Below are 19,779 nucleotides of genomic sequence, written 5' to 3'. Positions count from 1 at the left end.
GGACAACGCGCCCGTGGGGGGATCGCGTTTCCAGGACGCGGCAGCAGAGCCCGGCCATTCCGGAGCCGGACGGGCTGCGGGCCCCGTCACTGCCCCGCCCTGCGTCTGGCGAGGGTGCCTGGCCGCCCCCCAACTCTGCCCAGCCACGCCCTGCTGAGCCGGGGGCCGAGGGCGGGCTGCGGTGTTCCCACGCATCCCAAACGGCCTTCGCGCCCACTCCTGGTCTTTGCGATTCCGAGCGTTTGTCCCAGTGTCTTCAAGAGCAGCCCCGAGCGCTCCCTTCCACGTGCCCTGTGCGCAGGTCAGGCCTCTCCCTAGGACCAGGGAAGGCCGTGGGGACCCAGACCGCGATGGAAAAGCAGGAGGGGGGGCGGAGATGCTGTTAACATCATGCTCTCCATGCCTCACTCGAAAGACCAGATGTGGCTCTGCTAAGACAGCCACTCCGATCCAAGCCCCCGTTAGAGGCCAGGCTGACCAGGGGACATCGGGGTAGGTGCAGAGGTGAAGCCTGGCACCTGGACTGTCATAACTCTCCAGGGTCTCCCCGCATGCACCACCGATGGCACCAGACCCTGGGACACACGTCTCCACGATTTCCAGTGGGCACAGCCACAGCCTCAGGTGCCTTTAAAAGCAGAACGGACCTCGTGAGGACGGTTGAATAGGTGTCTCACAATCATGGCTTCCACGTTCTTGACGACGTCTGCGTTGCTGTCCTGGGGTTAGTGGCAGGGAACGTTTCTGACCAAGCCCGGGGCGGTGGGCCCTGTGGAGACACAGCCCCCTCGAGCAGCCCCGTGCAGGCCACATGACACTGCCACAGCCGCTCGGGCCTTCCGCCAAGAGTCCAGGATCAGCTGTGGTTCGGCAGGACCCGCTTATTCTCCAGGAGGATGTCCATGAAGGAAATCGAACCACTTTGGCTTCTGAGCAGCTTGGAAGCACGTGGTCAGATTGTCACAACTCATAAGTGGGCGCCATGGAAAAGTCAAGGCCTCGTCCTAACAGGCTTTGAAGTTTTATTTAAAATGGAGGAATGTTGAACTTCTGTCTTTTACCTACTCTGACCTAGCTGATAACATTCCTCTTTTCCTCTTTTCTTTCCTTCCTTCCTTCCTTCCTTCCTCCCTCCCTCCCTCCCTCCCTTCCTTCCACAAATGTTGAGTACTTAATTGATACATTATGCTAGGAACTTAATCACCCACGATGATGATAGAGCATGATAAATAGCATGGTACATAATGATACTAACCACCACCTCCTGAGCGCCTACTATGCATCAGGCACTCACATGCATCATCTCATTTATCGCCCCCAGTGCGGGTGTCTGAGAGAATGGAACGTGTGGATGGGAGGCCATGCAGTAACCCAGGAGAGGAATACAGAGCCAGGAGCCAGGCCCTGCACTTAGTAGGTGCTCAACAAGTATTTGCCAAATGAGAGCCTGAACGGAGCCAGGTGCCGTGAGTGTGGTGAGGAAAGGCTCGGGGACCTTGCTTGCCTGAAGAAAATGGATCTCTGTTCTCTCTCTTTTCCTCTGCCGTCTTTGCAGTTGCAAAGTGTGACAGACGTTCTTGCTCCTGACTCATGCCATTTTCCGTTGCCCAGAACCTTGAGCTCACTGGGCTTTGCGATGCCGGTAATGGAATCCATTCATCCTATTCATTCGGCAAACATTTACTGAGCACCAGTGTGTGCGGGACTGTGCTTGTTCCCGGGGACGGAGTGGCAAGTAAACCATCCAGTGTGTCTGCCCAACGGATAAACCCAGCAGGCGGTGTAGTGGCAGGCGGTGTAACGGCAGGTGGCTAGTCCAGGAGGAAAACAAAAGCCCGCTTGGGGGTAGGGCGTGCTCCCTGACCTTTGGGGTCAAGTAGGCTCCTGATGGGGGAGGGAGGGAGCCCCAAGACTCTTATGCAGAACAGAGTATGAGAGGGCAGGTTTGGGACCCAGTGGGAGGGTCCTGGGGCCACCAGAGGGGCTTTGGCTTTGGGCCTGAGGCCTGAGATGCTGCTGGGGACCTGAGAGCAGTGTGTGTTGGGACTCGTGCTCTAGAATGGCCCTGAGTGGATGGGGGAGACTGGCGGGGGTGGGGGGGGTTTCCCTTCCCCTCCTCCCGGAAGCCTTTGGTGGTGACACCCGTCTCTGAAGACCTGTGGAGCAAAGTTTTAGAGCCACTGGGTGGACGCCTCTGCCCCACATTTGTCCTTCAGCAGGTGGTCACTGTGCTCCTGCTCGAGCCAGGTAGCGGCCAGGTATGGGCCAGGTGTGAGTCAGGTGCTCGGGGTGAAGGGAAGTCCGAGTCCCAGCCGTTCTCCTCAAACTGCTCATGGCCAGTGAGAGAAAGCGGGGAGCAAAGAGGAGAGGAAAGGGGAGGGTCCAGTGCTACTTAAATGCAGCGTGAGCATCTGTGTCCTGGTTCCCACGACCACTGGCCGTGTAAGGTCATCGGGGAAGCTGCCCGGGGGGCGCACGGGAACTCTACCATTTTCGCCACGTCGTGTGAGTCTTCAACTACTTCAGAATGAATAATCACTTCGAAAAATGCATCCCTGAAACAAATAAGCAAACAAACAGACAGACAGAACACACGCGTGCCAGGGGCCAGGTTGCACAAAGGCAACGGAGCCCGACGCCGTGTCTCACATGAGGCGCGGTGGCTTCACACCCTCACACCCTCGCCCCGTTTCCTTCGCTAGCACCGGCACCGAGGAGGAGCAAAGAAAGACCCCCCGTAAAGAAGATGATCATTTCCTTGAAGATCAACGATCCCCTGGTCACTAAAGTCGGTAACGTAGCCTACCCTCCTTTTCAGAGAATGCCATCGGACACATGGCCCGCCCAGATGCCAAAAACGAAAGACAAAACCCGGCAAACAAGGGGCCCGCTGCTCGGTGCTTCCTTCCTACAAACAGCTCTGCCCTGTCAACAGCGGAGGGGAGGGGCGGCTGGGCCAGCCTGGGAAAATGCTGCTAACGAGCGGCTCGTCCTCGTCCTCGGGAAAGAGACATCAGGGATGCAGAGGGGGAAGGAAGTCACGAGCTTCTCAGGTGGACCCGGGAAAATGTAACTGCCCTCCGGGGTCACGGGGCCCACCCTTGCCCCCCACAAGCACTTGACCGGCACTGGACCCACCCCTTCCTGCCCAGGCCCCTCATTGGCTGGCTTCCAGCAGCAGAGGCCTCTCTCAGGGGGCTCCCCTGGGCTCACCTTCTCCCTAGCCCATCCTGGCCACCTAGGAACATACTTCTGTGTTAATGTGACATACGTGTTGTCACATACTGTTACGGTCTATAAATCAGTAAGTCAGGCAATGATCCCCTTAAGCCCTGGTGAGGCCAGTTGTCCTCGGAGCACACTGGTCCCCACCACAGCTTGGGGTGAGGCAGAGCTGGGAGTAAGCCGAGTCCCTCTGCTCCCGACTCACAGGAGCTCAGACCCTAATGTCCCCAAGTCTCTTGGCTCCTCCCAGGAGTCCTTAACCTTTTTGAAGACTGCAGACTGCAAGGAAAATCTGCTGTATGTCATCTCCAGAGGGAAAAATCGTACCTACACGCACACAGCTTTCTGCACATTGGGCATCACCTCCCCGCACGGGCCAGGGCCCCGGGTGAAGGGAGAACCCTGGGCCACGGACTCCAAGGTCGGGCTCGTGGGAGTGTTTTTCCGGCAGGAGCTCCGTTTCCTTTAGCTCCATCCCAATCTCTTCTGCAAGGCTGGGAGCCTGCGCAGTGTCTCCAATGGCATCTGTGGCCACCCAGCCAGCGGGCACTAGAGCATCCAGCAGGCGGGGCGCCTGCGAGTGAGGAGGGACGCGGGGTGCAGAGCCCCACGCTGATGGCTCTGTCTCAGTGCTTGCCCCCCGCTCCCCGCCCCAGCCTTCGCCACAGCCCTGAAGAACCTGTACGTGAGCCAGGCGGAGGTGGATCTGGATGAGGTGCTGGGTGTGCTGGCTTCTGCTCACACTCTCCAGTTCAGCAGCCTGTTTCAAAGGTAAGGGGTCTCGGTGGGGCGCAGCCAGGGCCAGCCCTGGGAGAGGTCGGAAGGGGGGTCTCCCTATCCATTTCATGGAATATTCCTCTTCTGTGGGCCAGGACATCCACGGTCTTTGCACAGAGCTCGGCTTTGAGTCTTCAAAGGAATCACCATTTCACACTAACACGTCATCAGCTCACAGAGGAGCCTCTTTCCAGCAACACACTCACAGGAGTGAAATCCAAAGGCGGGGGATTCGGCGCCCATGTGCAAAGTGACTTCTCAGCACGCGGACCGTGCTTATCAATCTCACCAGTGTTTACCTTTGGCTACAAAAGTCTGTTCGTTTAGTTCACACGCACAAACACTGGCCATTTGAAGACAAGCTGACTTTTCCCATCACTGTCAGGGCTCAGTTTTCCCACTCATTTCCGATAGAGACTTGTTTTTTCTTGTAAACAATATCTTTGTTTTTGCACACGTGACACGTGGTCATTGCAGATCTTATGAGAGAGAGAAAAGTGCAAAGATCAGAGTCGAAACTGCCCATCCATCCGACAGCCCGTTTCGGGACACAGCCCTTCCCCCGGGCCTTCGGATCCCGCTGGTCCACCTGGGGAGAAATGACAGAAGGCCCTGTTCCTCAGAGGACGCTCCTTCCGCCCGCCAGCCTCCTGGCGTGGAATGCGGATCTCGGGGGCTGCCCGCTCCCTGAAAGCAGCCTGGGGGGTGGACCTCAGGAACAGCTCCTGTCCTGTCTCTGCAGGTGTGTGGCCATGATGATAAAGGGACTTGAGCCAAGCAACATCAACAGCTTCTACCTGACCGGCCGCAAGGTGAGGACAGCCAGGACAGGGCAGGTAGCACCTGGGGGGCATGCGACAGCACCCAGACTCTAGGAGTTCACACACCATGCCCAGCTCCAAAAAAAATCTGCCCAAAGGCACCAACATAAGAGCGAAGTGTTTTGTTCTGCCAAGTGTTTGCAAAACCATTTTGAAAATGGTATTTTAATACTTCAAAAAGTAGAAAACTTTGATCTTGGAGTCCGTGGGCGGAGGGGGGGAGTGGGGGGGACGGGGAGGAGGGCATGTCACAGCCTTTCTCCCCCAAAATAGCAGACAACCTTCCAGGATATTCTTCTTGGAGTCGAGTGAAATTTGTCCTACCTGGGCCCAGTCAGCGTGTCGGTGCTGGGGATAAACGATGTACTCTAACTCAGAAACCCGAGATGCGAGGAAGGGAGCTACCCAGCCACGGTGACACGGCGGCTGCGCGGCTGTGCTGGGCTTGACCCGCAGGCCTCTTGATTCAGCCTCCCTCTATGAGGCCGCCATTGTCCTGACCGGACATGCACACCGGAGTGGACACGCTTGATTGCGACGTTAGTTCACACACAATCGGCGCGTCACGATGCTCTTATAACTGGCTTCTAAGAATGTTCTAAATGCCTGTTTTGTCAAAGACCACTCATTGTCCTCACCTTCACTCCACTGGTGATCAGAAAGTCACTTGGAGGGTGGCATCTTTGCATTCCGGCCAGCATTTCTCAGGCACTCTTTGGTCTGGAAAGGACCGTAGCCCTGAGGACACGCAAGGTGTGCTAAGGCCCTGTCCAGCTCGCTGGCCCTGAGAGACCTTTGCCACTTCCGCTGAGCTTTCATTTTAGGGTACGTGCCGCAGAACCCCACGTGGGGTTCGCCCTGCGCGATGTCCGGTCATCAGTCACTGGCTGCAGTCCGGGGATTTCAGCGTGAGAGCCCTGTGGTCAGACCACCGGGGTTTGCACCTGGCTCTGCCACTTACTCATGTGACCACAGGTAAAAACAGGAATCTTGGAGCCTCAGTTTCTCCACTGAGAAAATAGAAATAATAATGAACCTACCTCACAGGGTTGCACTGAGGATTGATTTAAATCAAACTAGTGCAGGGCCTTGAACAGGGCAAAATATTATCTGCTGCAGTTTACGTATTTTGAAGAAAAAGGGTTTGGGCACGTCTACAGCACGACGCTCCCGAGAGCACGCTTGTAGTCTCATCATGGTCCAGCAGAGGGCGCTTGAAGTTCAGGGATTCCTTTATCAATCGGCTTTTCTTGCCTTCCCAGTACAAGGAGGAGCAGCTCATCGCCGCCTGCGAGAAGTGGCTGGAAGTGAACTTGGTCCCTCTGATGGGGACGCAGATCCACCTCCGGAAAATCCCAAAGGAGCTGCTCCACAAAGTGCTAAGGTCCCCCAGGTCAGAGCCAGCTCTGGGGTGTGTGTGCGTGCGTGCGTGTGTGCATGTGCGTGTGCGTGTGTGTGCATGTGTGTGTGCGGAGTGTTGGACCTGGTGAGGTCTGGGGGCACAGGGCTGCTGTGGGGAAGGGAGGTGCTCCAGCAGAGGCAGCACCCACACCCTTGCTGCACGTACCCAGTGTGCAGCACCTCCTCCACCCCAAACTTTCTCCTCTCATGGACAGCTGGGCTTTGGATGGGGGCCAAAACTGGGGTGCTGTGTGTAAGGACAGGGCGGGGGCACCCTTCACGTTGTTCATCACGATAAGGTCCCTCTGGGTGCCCGCTGTCTCATTACTCACCCGGTAATGAATTAAATAATTGCCTAAGTAATTTTTTAAACATCCTGCCAACATTAATATACATTCATGATGGAAACTGGGAGACAGGGAAAAACAGAAGAAGGAAAATAAATCAGCTTATTTTCCTAAATCGGTTTCTATCTCCAGCCCCGACTCCTCTTGTGAACAGCTCTGGACCCAGACATCCAATGACCTGTGTGACCTCTGACAGTTAAGGCTAAAACCCAACCCTTGGTGGCCCTGCCCTGTTACTGCCCCTTCCCCTCGCCCCCAGTGTCCCCGGCTGCTCAAGCTAGCACCTTGGGGGTGCCCTGGACACCAGTTCACACTCACTCCCCCAGTGAAGGGAGATGCACTTCCAGACGGAGCCAGCCCCTGGGGGCGTCTCTCCATGGACACCCGCTGGAGGCCAAACCCCCCTGTCTCATCAGGATCCCCCAGGAACCTCTGACACAGGGTCTTGCGTCCGCTCTTGACTCCCTTCCACACATCTCCAGCCAAAGAGCCTTTGGCCCTGCTGACCCGGCGCCTCTGCCTCCATCTCAGACACCCTGGGGCAGCAGGGCCCCTTCCTGGGACCCCAGCCCCACTGAGCTCCCTGCCACCTACAGCTCCTCTGTGCCTTGGCCCCTCCCCACCTGAAATGGCTGTCCTTGTGGCCGTCCTTGGCCGGCTCCCTCTCCGCTTTCCAGTGTTCATGGACACCTCCCCAGGTTAGATTATTTCCAATGTTCTACCATATAAATAGCTCCTTGGTGGCATTAAATTAAATTCCTAGAAGTGAAACGACTACGTCCAAAGGAATTTCTGTTTGCTTTTATTCGTGTTTTTAAATAATTGCAAACAAAAATAATTTCAAACAAAAAGTACAGGAATAGTACAAAGAATATCTCATGCCCTTTACCCTGCTTCGTTCGATCTCTGTATCTGTTTATCTACACACACATTTTTTTTTCTTGAATCCTTAGAGGGCAAGAAACATATACTTGCCCTATAAGGGTTCAGAACCTCAGTGTTTATTGCTTAATAAAAATACTTTAAAATACAATCACAAAGCAGTTATTAACTTCAGGAAATCGAACATTGACTTAACGTCATTGACTCAATACTGTCGTTTATAACATTTTTTTCCTCCGATGCAGGCTTGGATTTAGGATCATATACTGCATTGCCTTGCCGTGTCTCTTTGGGAGTCTCTAAATGACTTTTGATACCGACTGCCAAGTGTCCACAATTGTATTCTTTTGGGGTGGATTTCAAAAGTGAGAACTAAATTCTACGAAAATTTTTAGTGGTCTGTTAGAAAAGAAATCTTTACTCATGCTTGTATACTGAGAAACCTCCTGCTTCCAGAAATTAGATCTAGAAAGAATTATTTCCCCTGTTGGTTCCGATTTACTGAGCCGCTTGCAACGCCCTCAGAGTCCTGAGGAATGAAGTTGGTGGAACAGCGTTCGAGGAGACCTTGGGGACGCGGGTCCCAGAAGCAGCCCCGGGGCCCCGGGCGGGCGGCCGGGGCCATTGCCCCACGGGCGTGTTCTCGCACCCCGCAGTGGAGCAAGAGTTACACGGCTAGTGAGGAGAAGATAAACACCAAATCCCTCAGACTTTTCGTAACACGGCCCCTCCCTTGGGAAGCCCGAGCCGCCCCTCCCTGGCAGCAGTTAACCAGCAAAGGGGGAAAAAATAACTGACCGCAGCCAGGACATCAGAATGGCACAGGCGTCAGAAAACACGCTGGGCAGGAAAAGAAATCAAGAACATTACGTGTCCAACGTCTAGACTCACAAGTCTGGGGAAACATGACTGATGTGGAAACTGCCCCTCCAGCCCCTCCCCACGAGCTGTCTGCACCGACCGCTCGCGGCTCTCCCGGTGCCAGGAGGGCAGAGCTCTGCGTGGACCGGACGTGTCATCAGCCCGTGTGCCCTGGAGTGACCAGGCCGACAGCTCCCCGACTCACACTTTCCGAAGTGAAATCTCCTGGCCGTGTTGGTGTGCAGGGACCACCTGCTTCAGCGCCGGAGGGAGGGAGCCAGCAGAGGGCGCAGGAAGAGGAGCTTGGGCCACACCCAGCGGCAGGTGCAAGTGCTGGAAATTTACCTAACCCTCGGGCTCCAAGGACCACACGTGACTGAGAACTGACCTTTGGGCAAGTTGACGATTATTCACCACTTCTGGGGGTGTGCCGTGCTGTGTGCGGTATGGTATCTCCTTCAGTCCCCACAACCCCAGGCAGTAGGTAAAATTACTGTCCCTCAGATAAGAAGGACGATAAACGACTGGGCTGGGCTCCGACCCACCTCCAAGGTCCGGGCTCCCGCCATCTCCGAAGCGTCATCCTCTCATGCGTGGTGGGGGCTGGGGCTGGGGTTTCCCAGCAGGGCTGGAGCGTCCCGGGAAGTCATGTGGCCTTAGAGCAGCTGTGTGGAAACGTCACCACCCCCCACCCCGGTCAGGGATGGAATGTCCCTCGGTCTCACGGAGCGTAGACTGCGGCCCGTCCCCTTGCCTTGTGGTCGTGGTGTTTGGTCTCTCAGCCTCGACAAACAACATCCATCTGTCAGCAGATGCTTCGGCTTCTGGGCCACTCGCCTCCCCCTCCTGAAGTCCCTTTGACCTCATCTTCCTCTGGGTTTCGCTTTCCAGCTTGAAAACAACCTGGGAGAAAATACACACGGTTTCCCCGACCTCCTGGGCCTCCGGTCTTCATTCATTTGCCTGGGCCTTTGGTTTTCCGTTAACGTTCTTCTTAGAGGTCACTGCTCGGTTCTCCTGCTCTCACTCCAATGTTTGAAAGCTTCGTGCTGAGTTCTGTTTTCCTGGAAGCTAGAGAACTCACAGGGTCATCTAGCTCCTATTCGCATGAGTGGAAGGGGACCGCGTCCCTCTGTGTGTCCACCTCTCCCGTCTGTGATTCAAGGGTCTTGAGGGCTCAGGAATTCCCTAGGAAGAGCCACCGCTGTCCTGCACGGCCTGCTTGTCTCACAGTTTTTCCTCTAGCGTCCAGAACAGCAGTGGGCGTCCCTCAAACGTAGTAGTTCCTTAAGCTGATGCTTCTCTGGCTAATAACAAAAACACCCCCCGAGTACTGAGCACTTGTATGCGGAGCACTCAGAGCGGGCAATCAGGTCTGGCTCCTACGGCAACCCCGTGAGCGTGGTCTGTTTGTTACCTGCGTTTTGACCCATGTGATGGAAAGAGCAGGAAATGCAGGACTGGCCCGAGCTCCCCACGTGCAGCATGGGAGTTGGGGTTCAGGCCTGAGTGGCCTCTGGACCCATCATTACCAGCCCATGGCATACTCTACTCCAGGCTTCTCTTCCTGATTGATGGTCAAGATCAATAAGGATATCAATGTTCATCTTTTTTATTGGAAAAAATTACAAACGTAGCAGGATAATAACAAAACCCAATCGGACCCACCTCCCAAATGAGCAAATGGTAACATTTTGTCCTAAGTTAAGAAATGAAATATTACCGATAAAGCAGAAGTCACCTGTGTCCCCTCCCAGCCATATTCCTTGTCCTCCCTTCCAGCCTCCCTCCCTAAAGACGATGCAACCGCTGTTGTGTGAACACAATCCATGTGATTATATCCTTACTACACATGTGTATGTCCATAAATAATGTCATTGTTTTGCAAAGGTTTAAATTTCAAATAAATGTTCTCACAGTGATTGTAATGTTTTATAACTTTATCCACTAACATCACGCAATGTATTCTCTCCACGCTGATACTTACATATCTGGTTAGTATTTTTAATCTAATTGTTGTACAGACTTCCACATAATGAATAGGATGCAGTTGTTTAGTTCTCTTCCTAAGGGCCTTTTGTTTTATTTTGCGTGGGTTCATTGTTCACTATGACAATCAATGCTGCGATGAGCATCCTTATGCGTATTTTCTTGTTCATGGCTTTCTTTGGGGTCTGTATTCAAAAGGAGGCCTTTGTTATATATATACAATTTTCTTAAAAAGAAAAAGAAAAAGGACGACAGTGTCTTGTGGAAAGCATTTTTTCTTATAAAGAACAGACACTGGCTACACCCCAAGAGCTCCTAGCGAGCACCAGTAAACACACTTAGAACAGCCTGGATGTTCGCCTGTCGGGGGGAGTTTGGGGTCTCTGCCAGTTTCGTCTTGCTTAAGGCCATCAGAGTCCCTCGGCAAATGAAAATGCGTTCGGATGTACTCAGGCTGGCTGTTTCATGAAGAAACGAATACTCTAGGGTCCTAATCCTGGGCCTAAAGACAGAGGACTTTATTTCAACGATTACCCTTCAACATAAAAATAAAACCAGGATCCGATTCGTGATGCCCCCATCCCTCATCGCTGCTCCCCTGTCTTTGGTAAGGTTGCTAAGAACCTTCTAGGCTTGGGGACTTCCAGCATGGATTCTGCCCCAGAAGTCACCTTGCTCACCAGCACAGTGGTGGTTGACGTCCTGTCAAAGTTCTTTGTGGGGACCTCGCACCAAGTGATGTCGCTCCCCCTGCCTTAACCGTCATTGCCCAGACAGTGACAAATTCAATGCTGTCTGGCCATGGTCAGAGCCCATGCATCTGTAGGTGGCCTAAAATCAAATAAAGAGGAAAGAGACAGTTCTACGGTGTCCAGAAATAGAATGAGAGGTGGGTGGGTGACATTTCCATTGCCCTTTGGAGTCATGACTTAGCTTGGGTTTCCACCCACCACAGCCACTTAGTGGTGGGTGAAAAGGCTGTGATGTGTTTCAAAGCCAGGCAGGCACCTCCACGGGTAGAGGTAGAAACACTGAAATGACTTCTCAGCTAATGAGACCCCAGAGGCTGTTCGAGGAGCTGCCTGGGAAACGTCCCTACTTCACACGTGGAGAGCAGTAGCCACTCTCCCTCATCCCTCGTTTCTTGATGAGAGGCCTCGTGCTGCTGCGGGCAAAGCATGGACCAGGACCCAGCCCTGCCACTCAGGACTTAGAGCCGCCATCCACCGAGCACCTTACGCGTGCCCGGCACTGTGCCATGCCATCCGTATGTGTGCAGTCAGCTCAGCAATGGTCCCCAACGATGTCCCCATCCCAACCACCGGAACCTGTGAACATGTTAGAGCACGTGGCCAAAGGGCATTACAGTCACAGATGAAAGTAAGGTTACTGATTGGATGAGCTCACGATGGGGCCGTGATCCTGGATAATCAGGTGGGCCCAGTGTAGTCACGAAGTTCCTTAAGCGTGGAAGAGAGAGGCGAAGAGTCAGGATTGCAGAGAGGTTTGAAGACGCTGCGCCGCTGGCTTGAAAACAGAGGAAGTGGGGACAAGCCGAGGAACGCGGGCGGCCTCTGGGAGCTGGGAGGGCAGGGCGTGGTTCTCAGCACGAGCCTCCAGCAGGCACGCAGCCCTGTTTACGCCTCGATCTTAGCCCAGTAAGCTCCACTTTGCACTTCTGACCTCCAGGACTATAAGATAATAGATTTATGTCTTATTAAGCCTCCGGGTTCACGGCAGTTTGTTACAGCAGGAATGAGAGGCTCATGCAGTGTGTCGCCTCGAGCCGCCTTCACCACTGTCCTCCGAACAGCCGTCTTCATCACTGTTTCATGGATGTGTTGGCGGCCGCAGGACCTCTCAGCCTCCTGAGGGAGAGTTCACAGACAGTCTGGGGCAAAACCCACCTCTGCCCAGGTCTGACTCCAGAATCGTGTGACTTCGGATAAGTTATTCATGTTTCAGCACTCGGTCAGGGCTGGGACTACAAATGACAAGAGAGCCACTCAGTCCAGGTGCAGAAGTAAAGGGGGCACCAAAAAACCTCAGCCATCGAGAATAGGTATGTTTTAGTACAACATTTCAAAATAAAAATATGGAAAACCATGATGTATGAGTTTTAGGTAAACGGGGGATCCGCCTCAATGTCCACATCTCTAAAAGTGAGGAATATCCATCCCAGCTTCGCAGGATTGTGGTATGGAATAAAATAAAAATGGCTGGAAACGTCTGGGGAATGCCTGGCGCCTTAAGCGATGGCAGTCATTTTCCCGTTGTCTTTCTTGTTTTTCGGCAGCGCGGCAGGTGCGTGAAAAGCACGGGCTTCAGCATGAGGCCCCGAGGTTCAAACCCCAGCTCTGCCTTTCACCAGCTGAGTGACTTTCAGCGTGGCGTGTGACATCGCTCCGTGTGTGCCGCTACCGGCAGACTCGGGGGTGGTGTCGTCTCTTTCCTAATCTCACTTTTAACTGTTCGTTTTATTATCAACGATTTGGTTTTTACTGTTTCTAAAAGGTCCTCTCAATCTTTGCTTTTGACCAGGCTGTTTACTTTTAGTGAGTTTCACCTCCTGAAAACATTGCTTTTGTGGGTCTACTTGCAACTAAACCACAGAGTTCAGACGATGCCGGCATATGAGACCGTGATGGCATTTTTTAACAGGTAACGTAACTTAGTGTTGATTGATGAAATGTACGTACACTGTTATTGTTGTTGTAATATCGGGGGAATACGTCAGTGATATTATTTTTCATAGCATCATTCAGAGTGCATAGAATGCAATTTTCTTTGTGGGGCCTAAGACTGTGCGATACCGTTGACCAACTAGATGCTTGAAAAAGTGAATGATATGTAGGTGTTAGAAATATGAGATAATCATGTTCTGTGCCCAGTTAAAGACATGATACAAAAGATGCTTCTTTTATTCAGGAAAATTACCATACTGCATTGAGCTTAAAACTTCATATGTAAAATGTACCTGAATTAGACTAAGTCATCCTCATTGATAATTCACTAGATAACATATAAAATTCAGAATTTTCTGGACAAATGAAAAAGCATTTAAATATACAAAGGGTTCATAGACTTTATCTCGTTTCTTATACTCTAAACTTACAAATTCTAAAAGTTGTATATCTCAACATTTAAGTAAAAAATAACAATGGCGATATAATAATGGGCTCCGTTTAATTATGCTAACTAAATGCAGTAATTCCGACCAGCACTGTCCATTTGCAATCTCATCAAATCTGCATAATACCCAGGGGCTGGTGTCATTATTCCCATTCTCCCTATGGGGGCGCTGAGGCAGAGATGGAATGCCTTACCAGAGGTCATGCAAGTGATAAAGGGTGGAGTCTGACTTGAACCCCGACCGTCTGAATCCCAAGATGCTCTACTGCCCGTTCCTAGAACGACAAATAGGATTCCTCTCCTTGCCATTCCAGCTGGTTTAGTGGCAGGTTCCTGGGCACGGTGGTCAGAAAGAGCCCGAGCCTGCTTCTAGGTTCGGTGGTGTTGTTAGCTAATTACTTCTAATACAGCCTTGTGGTACATTTCTTCCCCTCCCTGTGTGCCCCTCTGCCTGTGAGCACTTTCTGACTATCAAAAGTGCCCCCATGAGCCGTATCAGCTGGGGCAGCATGTGGCCAGGAGCGGGGTGGGGGTGAGTGTGAAAGCAATAGTTTATGGGCTCCACTTTGTGCCTCCTGAGCCTCTATTAAAACCGTGTGAAATATGCTCACGTCCCCCATGCTGGCTGTGGAGTGTGGTGGCTCCGTAGCCAAAGGCAGTCCCAGATGGCCCTCAGAAGCTCTGCCGTAGACAGGAAGTGACTGGTGGCAATGCCTTCCACGTCGGGTCGATGCTTCTGTCCGCCACGTCAGCAGGAATGGGGGCCTCCAAGCAGGATAAGGATGTTCAAGGAAGCAGGAGGCTCCGTTTCTTCTCACATGTGCGTTTAGCAGATAAACGCATCATCCACGTATTCAACGGCACGTGGACCCGCATAAGCCGAGTTTTGCTTGCATCGTTCTGAAGCACTCGATCTTTTCCTGGAACATCTGTGTGCCATGTTAGCCAAAGAGACCATTTTTTTCCTGTCTCATTATTTAAGGAAAGTGATATTCAGTGCCAGAATGATATGCACTTTGCTTCGTTTCTATAAAATTTGCTTCGAACCCTAGTGTTTTAATCCTTTCCCCCCTACACTTTCAATAACCCTGGAGACACTTTTTCCTACGAGTCATACACAGCAGGAAAAGCCCTGTTGGGCTGCAGGTTGGCGCTCAGACTGAAAATGTACGGGACCAGGAGATGGGAAACGAGCTAGAAGGCGGGCGATTCGTAGGAACCGTGTTTTTAAGGTGAGAGGCACAAGCAGGAACAAGAGGTCTGAAGTGTTTGGCCCCCTCCACTGAAGGTGGGGTTTCCTCGGCCTTCCTGGGCTGGGGTCTCGAAGGCCCCCCTCACAGGCATGCGGTTCTCACCAGGCCCCTCCTCCATGCGAATTCTATTTCGACCGCCAGCCTCGCCCCTCCACGTGGCCTCTCCGGAAACCATCTGCATGTTTCCGGGTCATCTCACTGTCCCCACCTAGGCATGCTGACAATGTCTCCTACCTGGGCCCCAGGTTCAGTGACCACACGGCAGGAGTGACAGGTCACCTGCGCGCCTACCCCGGCTCCCTCCCTTGCTCCATCTACCTCCCCTCCCTTCAGCAGGTTTTGTGTCCTTCAGGAGGAAAAATGGGACAGTCTGGACCTCAGACGCCCTTGCGCTGTAGTGGCCCCATCTTCTTCCAACTTTGAGGGCAGCGTGGCTTGTTTGTAGGATCGTGGCTGGTCCTCCCCCCATCCCAGCTCACTCCTCTGCTCCAGACCGACGATACCGAGAAGGGGCACCCTCGTCAATGGCCTCCACCTCCCAAATGGTGTCCCTGAGTCCCCAGGCTCCTTAGCCTAATGCTCCTGCTTCCTGCTTCCTCCACCCCGGTGCTCTGCCTGCTCTTCTCAGCCTCTCTACCCAGTTCCTTCTGGACCGCTTGGTGCGGGTCCGGGTCCTGCCTCCCCAGGGACATCACGAGCAGCTTACAGGAAGCTCGCCTGGCTCCGTGCTGGACACATAATAATAGCATATGAAGTAACGAGATTCCATCAGACATTTTCATGTGGGTTGGTTACCCTCAGAGAAGTGGATCTGAGTGGGCTGGTGCGAGATTCGGAAAACAGTATGTCTGCAGCAACTTGAAGTAATAGGGACCACAGACAGATTTCCGTTTTTGTTGATAGGTGGTGCCTGTTTGGTGCACTAGACTGGGAAGCGTTCTACGGCTTTCTGTCTCTAGGCTTGGTGAGAAATAACGTCTCGATAGGCAGGTTATTGACATCCACCCGGATGCGGCAGCAGACCCTGGCGGCACCGCCCTGTTCCCTGTTTGCCATTTCTTCCTGAGGATTCCCAGGGCTGATCAGCAGCAGTGCAGGGCTTTGAAGTTGTTGGCCCGGGGGGCTGGTGGCCCGAAGCCAGGGCTGCAAGAAGACACCTGAGCTCCCAGGAGTGGAGAACGGAGCCCTCAGGAAGTCATGATCAGCCGGGGGCAGAATTGGGTCACCAGAAAAGGTGATCTACACAGTTCAGTGAAGCCAAAGAGGTTGGCTAATCTGTGGCCTCTGACAGGGACATGCTAGGAGCATTTCAAGCTGGGGCAGAGGAGCGGACCCCCTGGGAGACAGGGTACACAGGCTTGGAAATGAGAACCGAGAAGCTGACTGTTTGGCCCAATTTGTAAAGTTGCCTCTATCGATGAATTAATTTAAATGACGGGGTGGTTTTCGAGCTCTGTCCAGGGTGGGGGAGCAGCCGCCAGAGTGGACATTTTCAGGCCATAACGATATAGGAACTTCCAAAATGGGACTGTATTTCCATAATGTGGAGGCAGAGGGACAAGCCACACAAATGTTAGATAACCAGCCCTGTGACCCACAAGGAATGAGGCGCGTGGCCCCGGCTGGCCCAGCATCTGAAAAGGGTTTAGAGCAGTAAGTGAGTAAAACCAATCAAATGCCCCTTTTTCCAGCTGTCTGAGCAGCATCCAGAAGACAGACTAAGAGTTTGAATAGTTGACTCCTCCTGCGAATAAGTCCAAGCTTTTCTACTCTCCCATTCTCTTCTATTCATTGATTTCTTTTTTTCCAATCATTCATTCAATGACTGTTTTTTGAACATGTACCGCGTGCCAGGGAAAGTCGAAGGGGCAGTTTCTCTACCTGGCCAGGTGTTCAGGAGCATCTTCGAGCTTATTTTCATTGCTGTCCAAGTACATCAACACAGGAAGTAAACACACACGTACACACATACACACGCCCCTCGGCACCCACAGCCTGTTTTCTTGGCAGTGGTTATTTTGGAAAAACAAACAAGCTGTCTAGAATTAAATTTAAGATTTCCTTGTAGGAGAAAAAAAAAAGCAAAGTTTGTTGCCTTTGGTCCGTGGAGGAAATGTCATCACTTCATTCCACTTAGCAGTCTGAGAAGTCCAGGAACACCATAAAAACTCATCAACTGGAGAAGAGCCAGAGGCAGGCAAATTTTCACTTTTTTAAGAGTATTTTTAATCAAAGTATAAAGTATATACGGAAAAGCACACCAACCTTACGTAAACAGCAGTGAATTTCCACAAGTGCACCCGCCTGTTTGAGCAGCACCCTGCCCAAGGAGCAGAGCTTGACCGGCCCCCTCACGAGATGCCCCGTCTCAGTCACTGCCTCTCCCAGAGATCTCAGAGGTGAGAGCAAGACATTAACGGACCTTCAGTTCTGGTCCCCAGTTGATTTATCCGTCGTTAAATGGGTCCCTCTCAGACACCGCAAAGGCGGGTCCCAGCGATGGGCTCACAGCCACACTGGAAGGCGGTTATTGAAAGTAGTGGAGCCAATTCCCATGCGACGCCGACTTCTAGATTTCCCCGACCCCTGCAGGAGTCTCCCCCTTCCCGTGCCCTGCCCAGGTCTGACCCAGCCTTTATGGAGCTGGCCAAGGACGCCTCCAGGAAGCCTTCCAGCATCTCACCGACACAGCGAATGGTTTCCTCTTCTGAGCGTCTCTCTGCGGAGAGAACAAGGACACGCGCGGGCTGTGCAGTGTGCACCAGCCTGACAAACCCGGCGCCACCTTCCCCCATATACTGCGCGAGGGGAGCCACCCTTGGCGCCGGAACCCGCCGATGTCTCAAGGGAAGCACTATGATGCCATGTGCCAGGATGGGCAGAGGCCATGTGATTAATGGATGGCATTTGCAGATGCGGCCACAGAGTCATCATGAAACTAGGCACCTTGGCATGACAACGCTGATCTCTTTACCAGAACATTCATTTTGAAATCCCCCATGAGTCATGGGCATAAGGACCATTAAATCGTTCTCTCTCCAGATCACTGCCCCAGCCCTATGCGGGGAGGCTGATGTATTTGAGGACAGTTGGGGTTTCTCGTTGCTTGACTGTTGTGTTTCTTACTGTCTCATTTCTTCTCTGGCTGCTCTGACCAGCACTGCCCCAACCCCCTTTAGTCTGGCTCCCTAGAATCTGATTCTCCCTTCTTTGCAAGGGTCCTAAATATCATCAATTCCTATTCTTTATGCACTTGGCACTTTCCTCATGCGGCTTCTTGGCTTTCTACCCGTACTGGGCAGCCCCAGAATGTCGGCTTCCACGGGAAGTGGAGACATGGATGGAGCACAGGAGTTAAAGTGTCTGGATGCGGGAGACGCTTCAGAGGGCGGGGCAGTTATCCTTAGACAGGATTTCTAGACCCAGCTCTGCCTTTGGGCGAAGGCGGGCCCGTCTTCAATTTCATAGTCAGGATGACGTGGAACTGGGTCTCCAGAGTGTCTGATAGGATTTGGCCTGACGCATAAGCCTGGAGAAGCAGACAGGACCCCACGAGCATGGGAAAATCAGCACGGAATAGCCTGGTCTGTGTGTGCGCATGTGTGTGTATGTTAGAAGCTGACAGCCCTGAGGCTGAGTCCAACTCTGCCATTTATCGGCTGTAAGACTTTGGGCGAGAACCTAACCTTTAGGCACGATGATTAACAACTCCTGCTTATCAGGACCAGTGTATCAGTACGCTCTGACTCAGAGAAAAGTCCAGCACAGCTCTTGAACACGGTGACCATTCCTGGTTCTTGGGTTTAAGAAGATGCCCGAGTCTTCCACACTGAGCTACGTTTGAAAAAAACCCGTATTCCTTCCTTATCATGAGTTGTTGTCCCCAAATGTGTATTTTTTTTTAAACTTCGCCTTAAAATGTATGAGTTCAGATATTTTCACATAAATTGTTTAACCCTAAGTAATTTTTCACCCTAATTCTTTTTTATCATGGTAAAGGATCCATAACATAAAATTGACCATTTCGATCATTTTTACGTGTACAGTTCAATGGCATTAACTACATGCGCATTGCTGGTTACCCTCATCACCAAACACTACACCCCTTAAATGACAACTCCCCACGGCCCGCCCCCAGCCCCCGGGAACCTCCACTCCACTTTCTGTCTCTATGACTCTGACTGCTCTAGGGACTTCAGGCAAGTGGAATCACACAGTATTTGTTCCTTTGTGCCTGGCTTATTTCACTTAGCAGAAAGCCCTCAAGTTTCATCTAGGTCGTAGCAGGTGTCAGGATTCCCAGGTGTATACGTGTGGTCTCCAACTTTTGATGGTTTTGACTTACGATTTTTCAACTTTATAACAGTGTGACGGTGATACGCTTTCAGTAGGAACCTTACTTTGAACTTTGAATTTTGATCCTCTCCCTGGCTAGTGATGTGCAGTGCGATGCTCCTGTTGGGCTGGGTGAGGGCGGAGAGATGATTTCGTCCAGCTGTAGCTGACGTGAGTGTTCTGAGCCCGTTTACTGTGGTCTCTGCTAAGCTAACTGCGGGTTAGGTGGATTAAATGCATTTTCCACTTAATATTTTCAACTGACGATGGGTTTATCAGGACGTGACCTCATCGTAAGTCGAGGAGCTTCTGTATTTTAAGGCTAACGCTTGCAGGGCTGGGGCTGATGAAGACCCGAGTCTGAGACTGTGCAGAAAGGGTAAACAGTGGAGGAAGCAGGAAGGTTGTGGCTCGGAGCATCTCTCGGCTTACAGTCTGTGCGGTGGGAGGAGTCTTGCCCTGGGCACTGCCTTTTCAGGGCCTCTGTCCCTTCAGGAGGAATTTGTCCCTAGGGCCTGAGAGCAGGACCCAGGGCCAACCCAGATGTGTCTTTTAGTATCAAGGACCTGTGAACAATCCTCCCTTAAGGGGTCACGCCTCAAGGTTTCTCAATGAACTTTAGGAGGCAGAGACCATGGCCTGAAGTTTGTCCCCAAAAAGTGCTAAATCCAAAGGAGATTTTTACAGACAGAGCTCAATGCCAGGGGAAGCTGTGCCGTCCTTTGTTTCTGCTGGCAAAGCCACGCAGAGAGGTCC

The 19,779-nt window shown here is 52.3% G+C and overlaps 1 protein-coding gene across 1 annotated transcript in view; it reads left to right on the top strand.

Moving 5' to 3' along the window:
• The window catches only part of BTBD16 (BTB domain containing 16), a 41,554-nt gene that overhangs the window by 13,096 nt on the left and 8,679 nt on the right, over window positions 1-19,779 (top strand). Inside the window, exons 7-11 of the mRNA XM_039870798.1 lie at window positions 2,703-2,792; window positions 3,882-3,996; window positions 4,745-4,814; window positions 6,086-6,216; window positions 12,845-12,964. Coding sequence (XP_039726732.1) covers window positions 2,703-2,792; window positions 3,882-3,996; window positions 4,745-4,814; window positions 6,086-6,216; window positions 12,845-12,964 — 526 coding nt within the window. The remainder of the gene's footprint in view (window positions 1-2,702; window positions 2,793-3,881; window positions 3,997-4,744; window positions 4,815-6,085; window positions 6,217-12,844; window positions 12,965-19,779) is intronic.

Source organism: Pteropus medius, unplaced genomic scaffold (genome assembly GCF_902729225.1).
Source record: "Pteropus medius unplaced genomic scaffold, Ma_sr-lr_union100, whole genome shotgun sequence".
Taxonomy (NCBI): Eukaryota; Metazoa; Chordata; class Mammalia; order Chiroptera; family Pteropodidae; genus Pteropus; species Pteropus medius.
The sequence above is the reverse complement of the archived record's forward strand: the minus strand, read 5'-3'. Positions and strand labels throughout refer to the sequence as shown.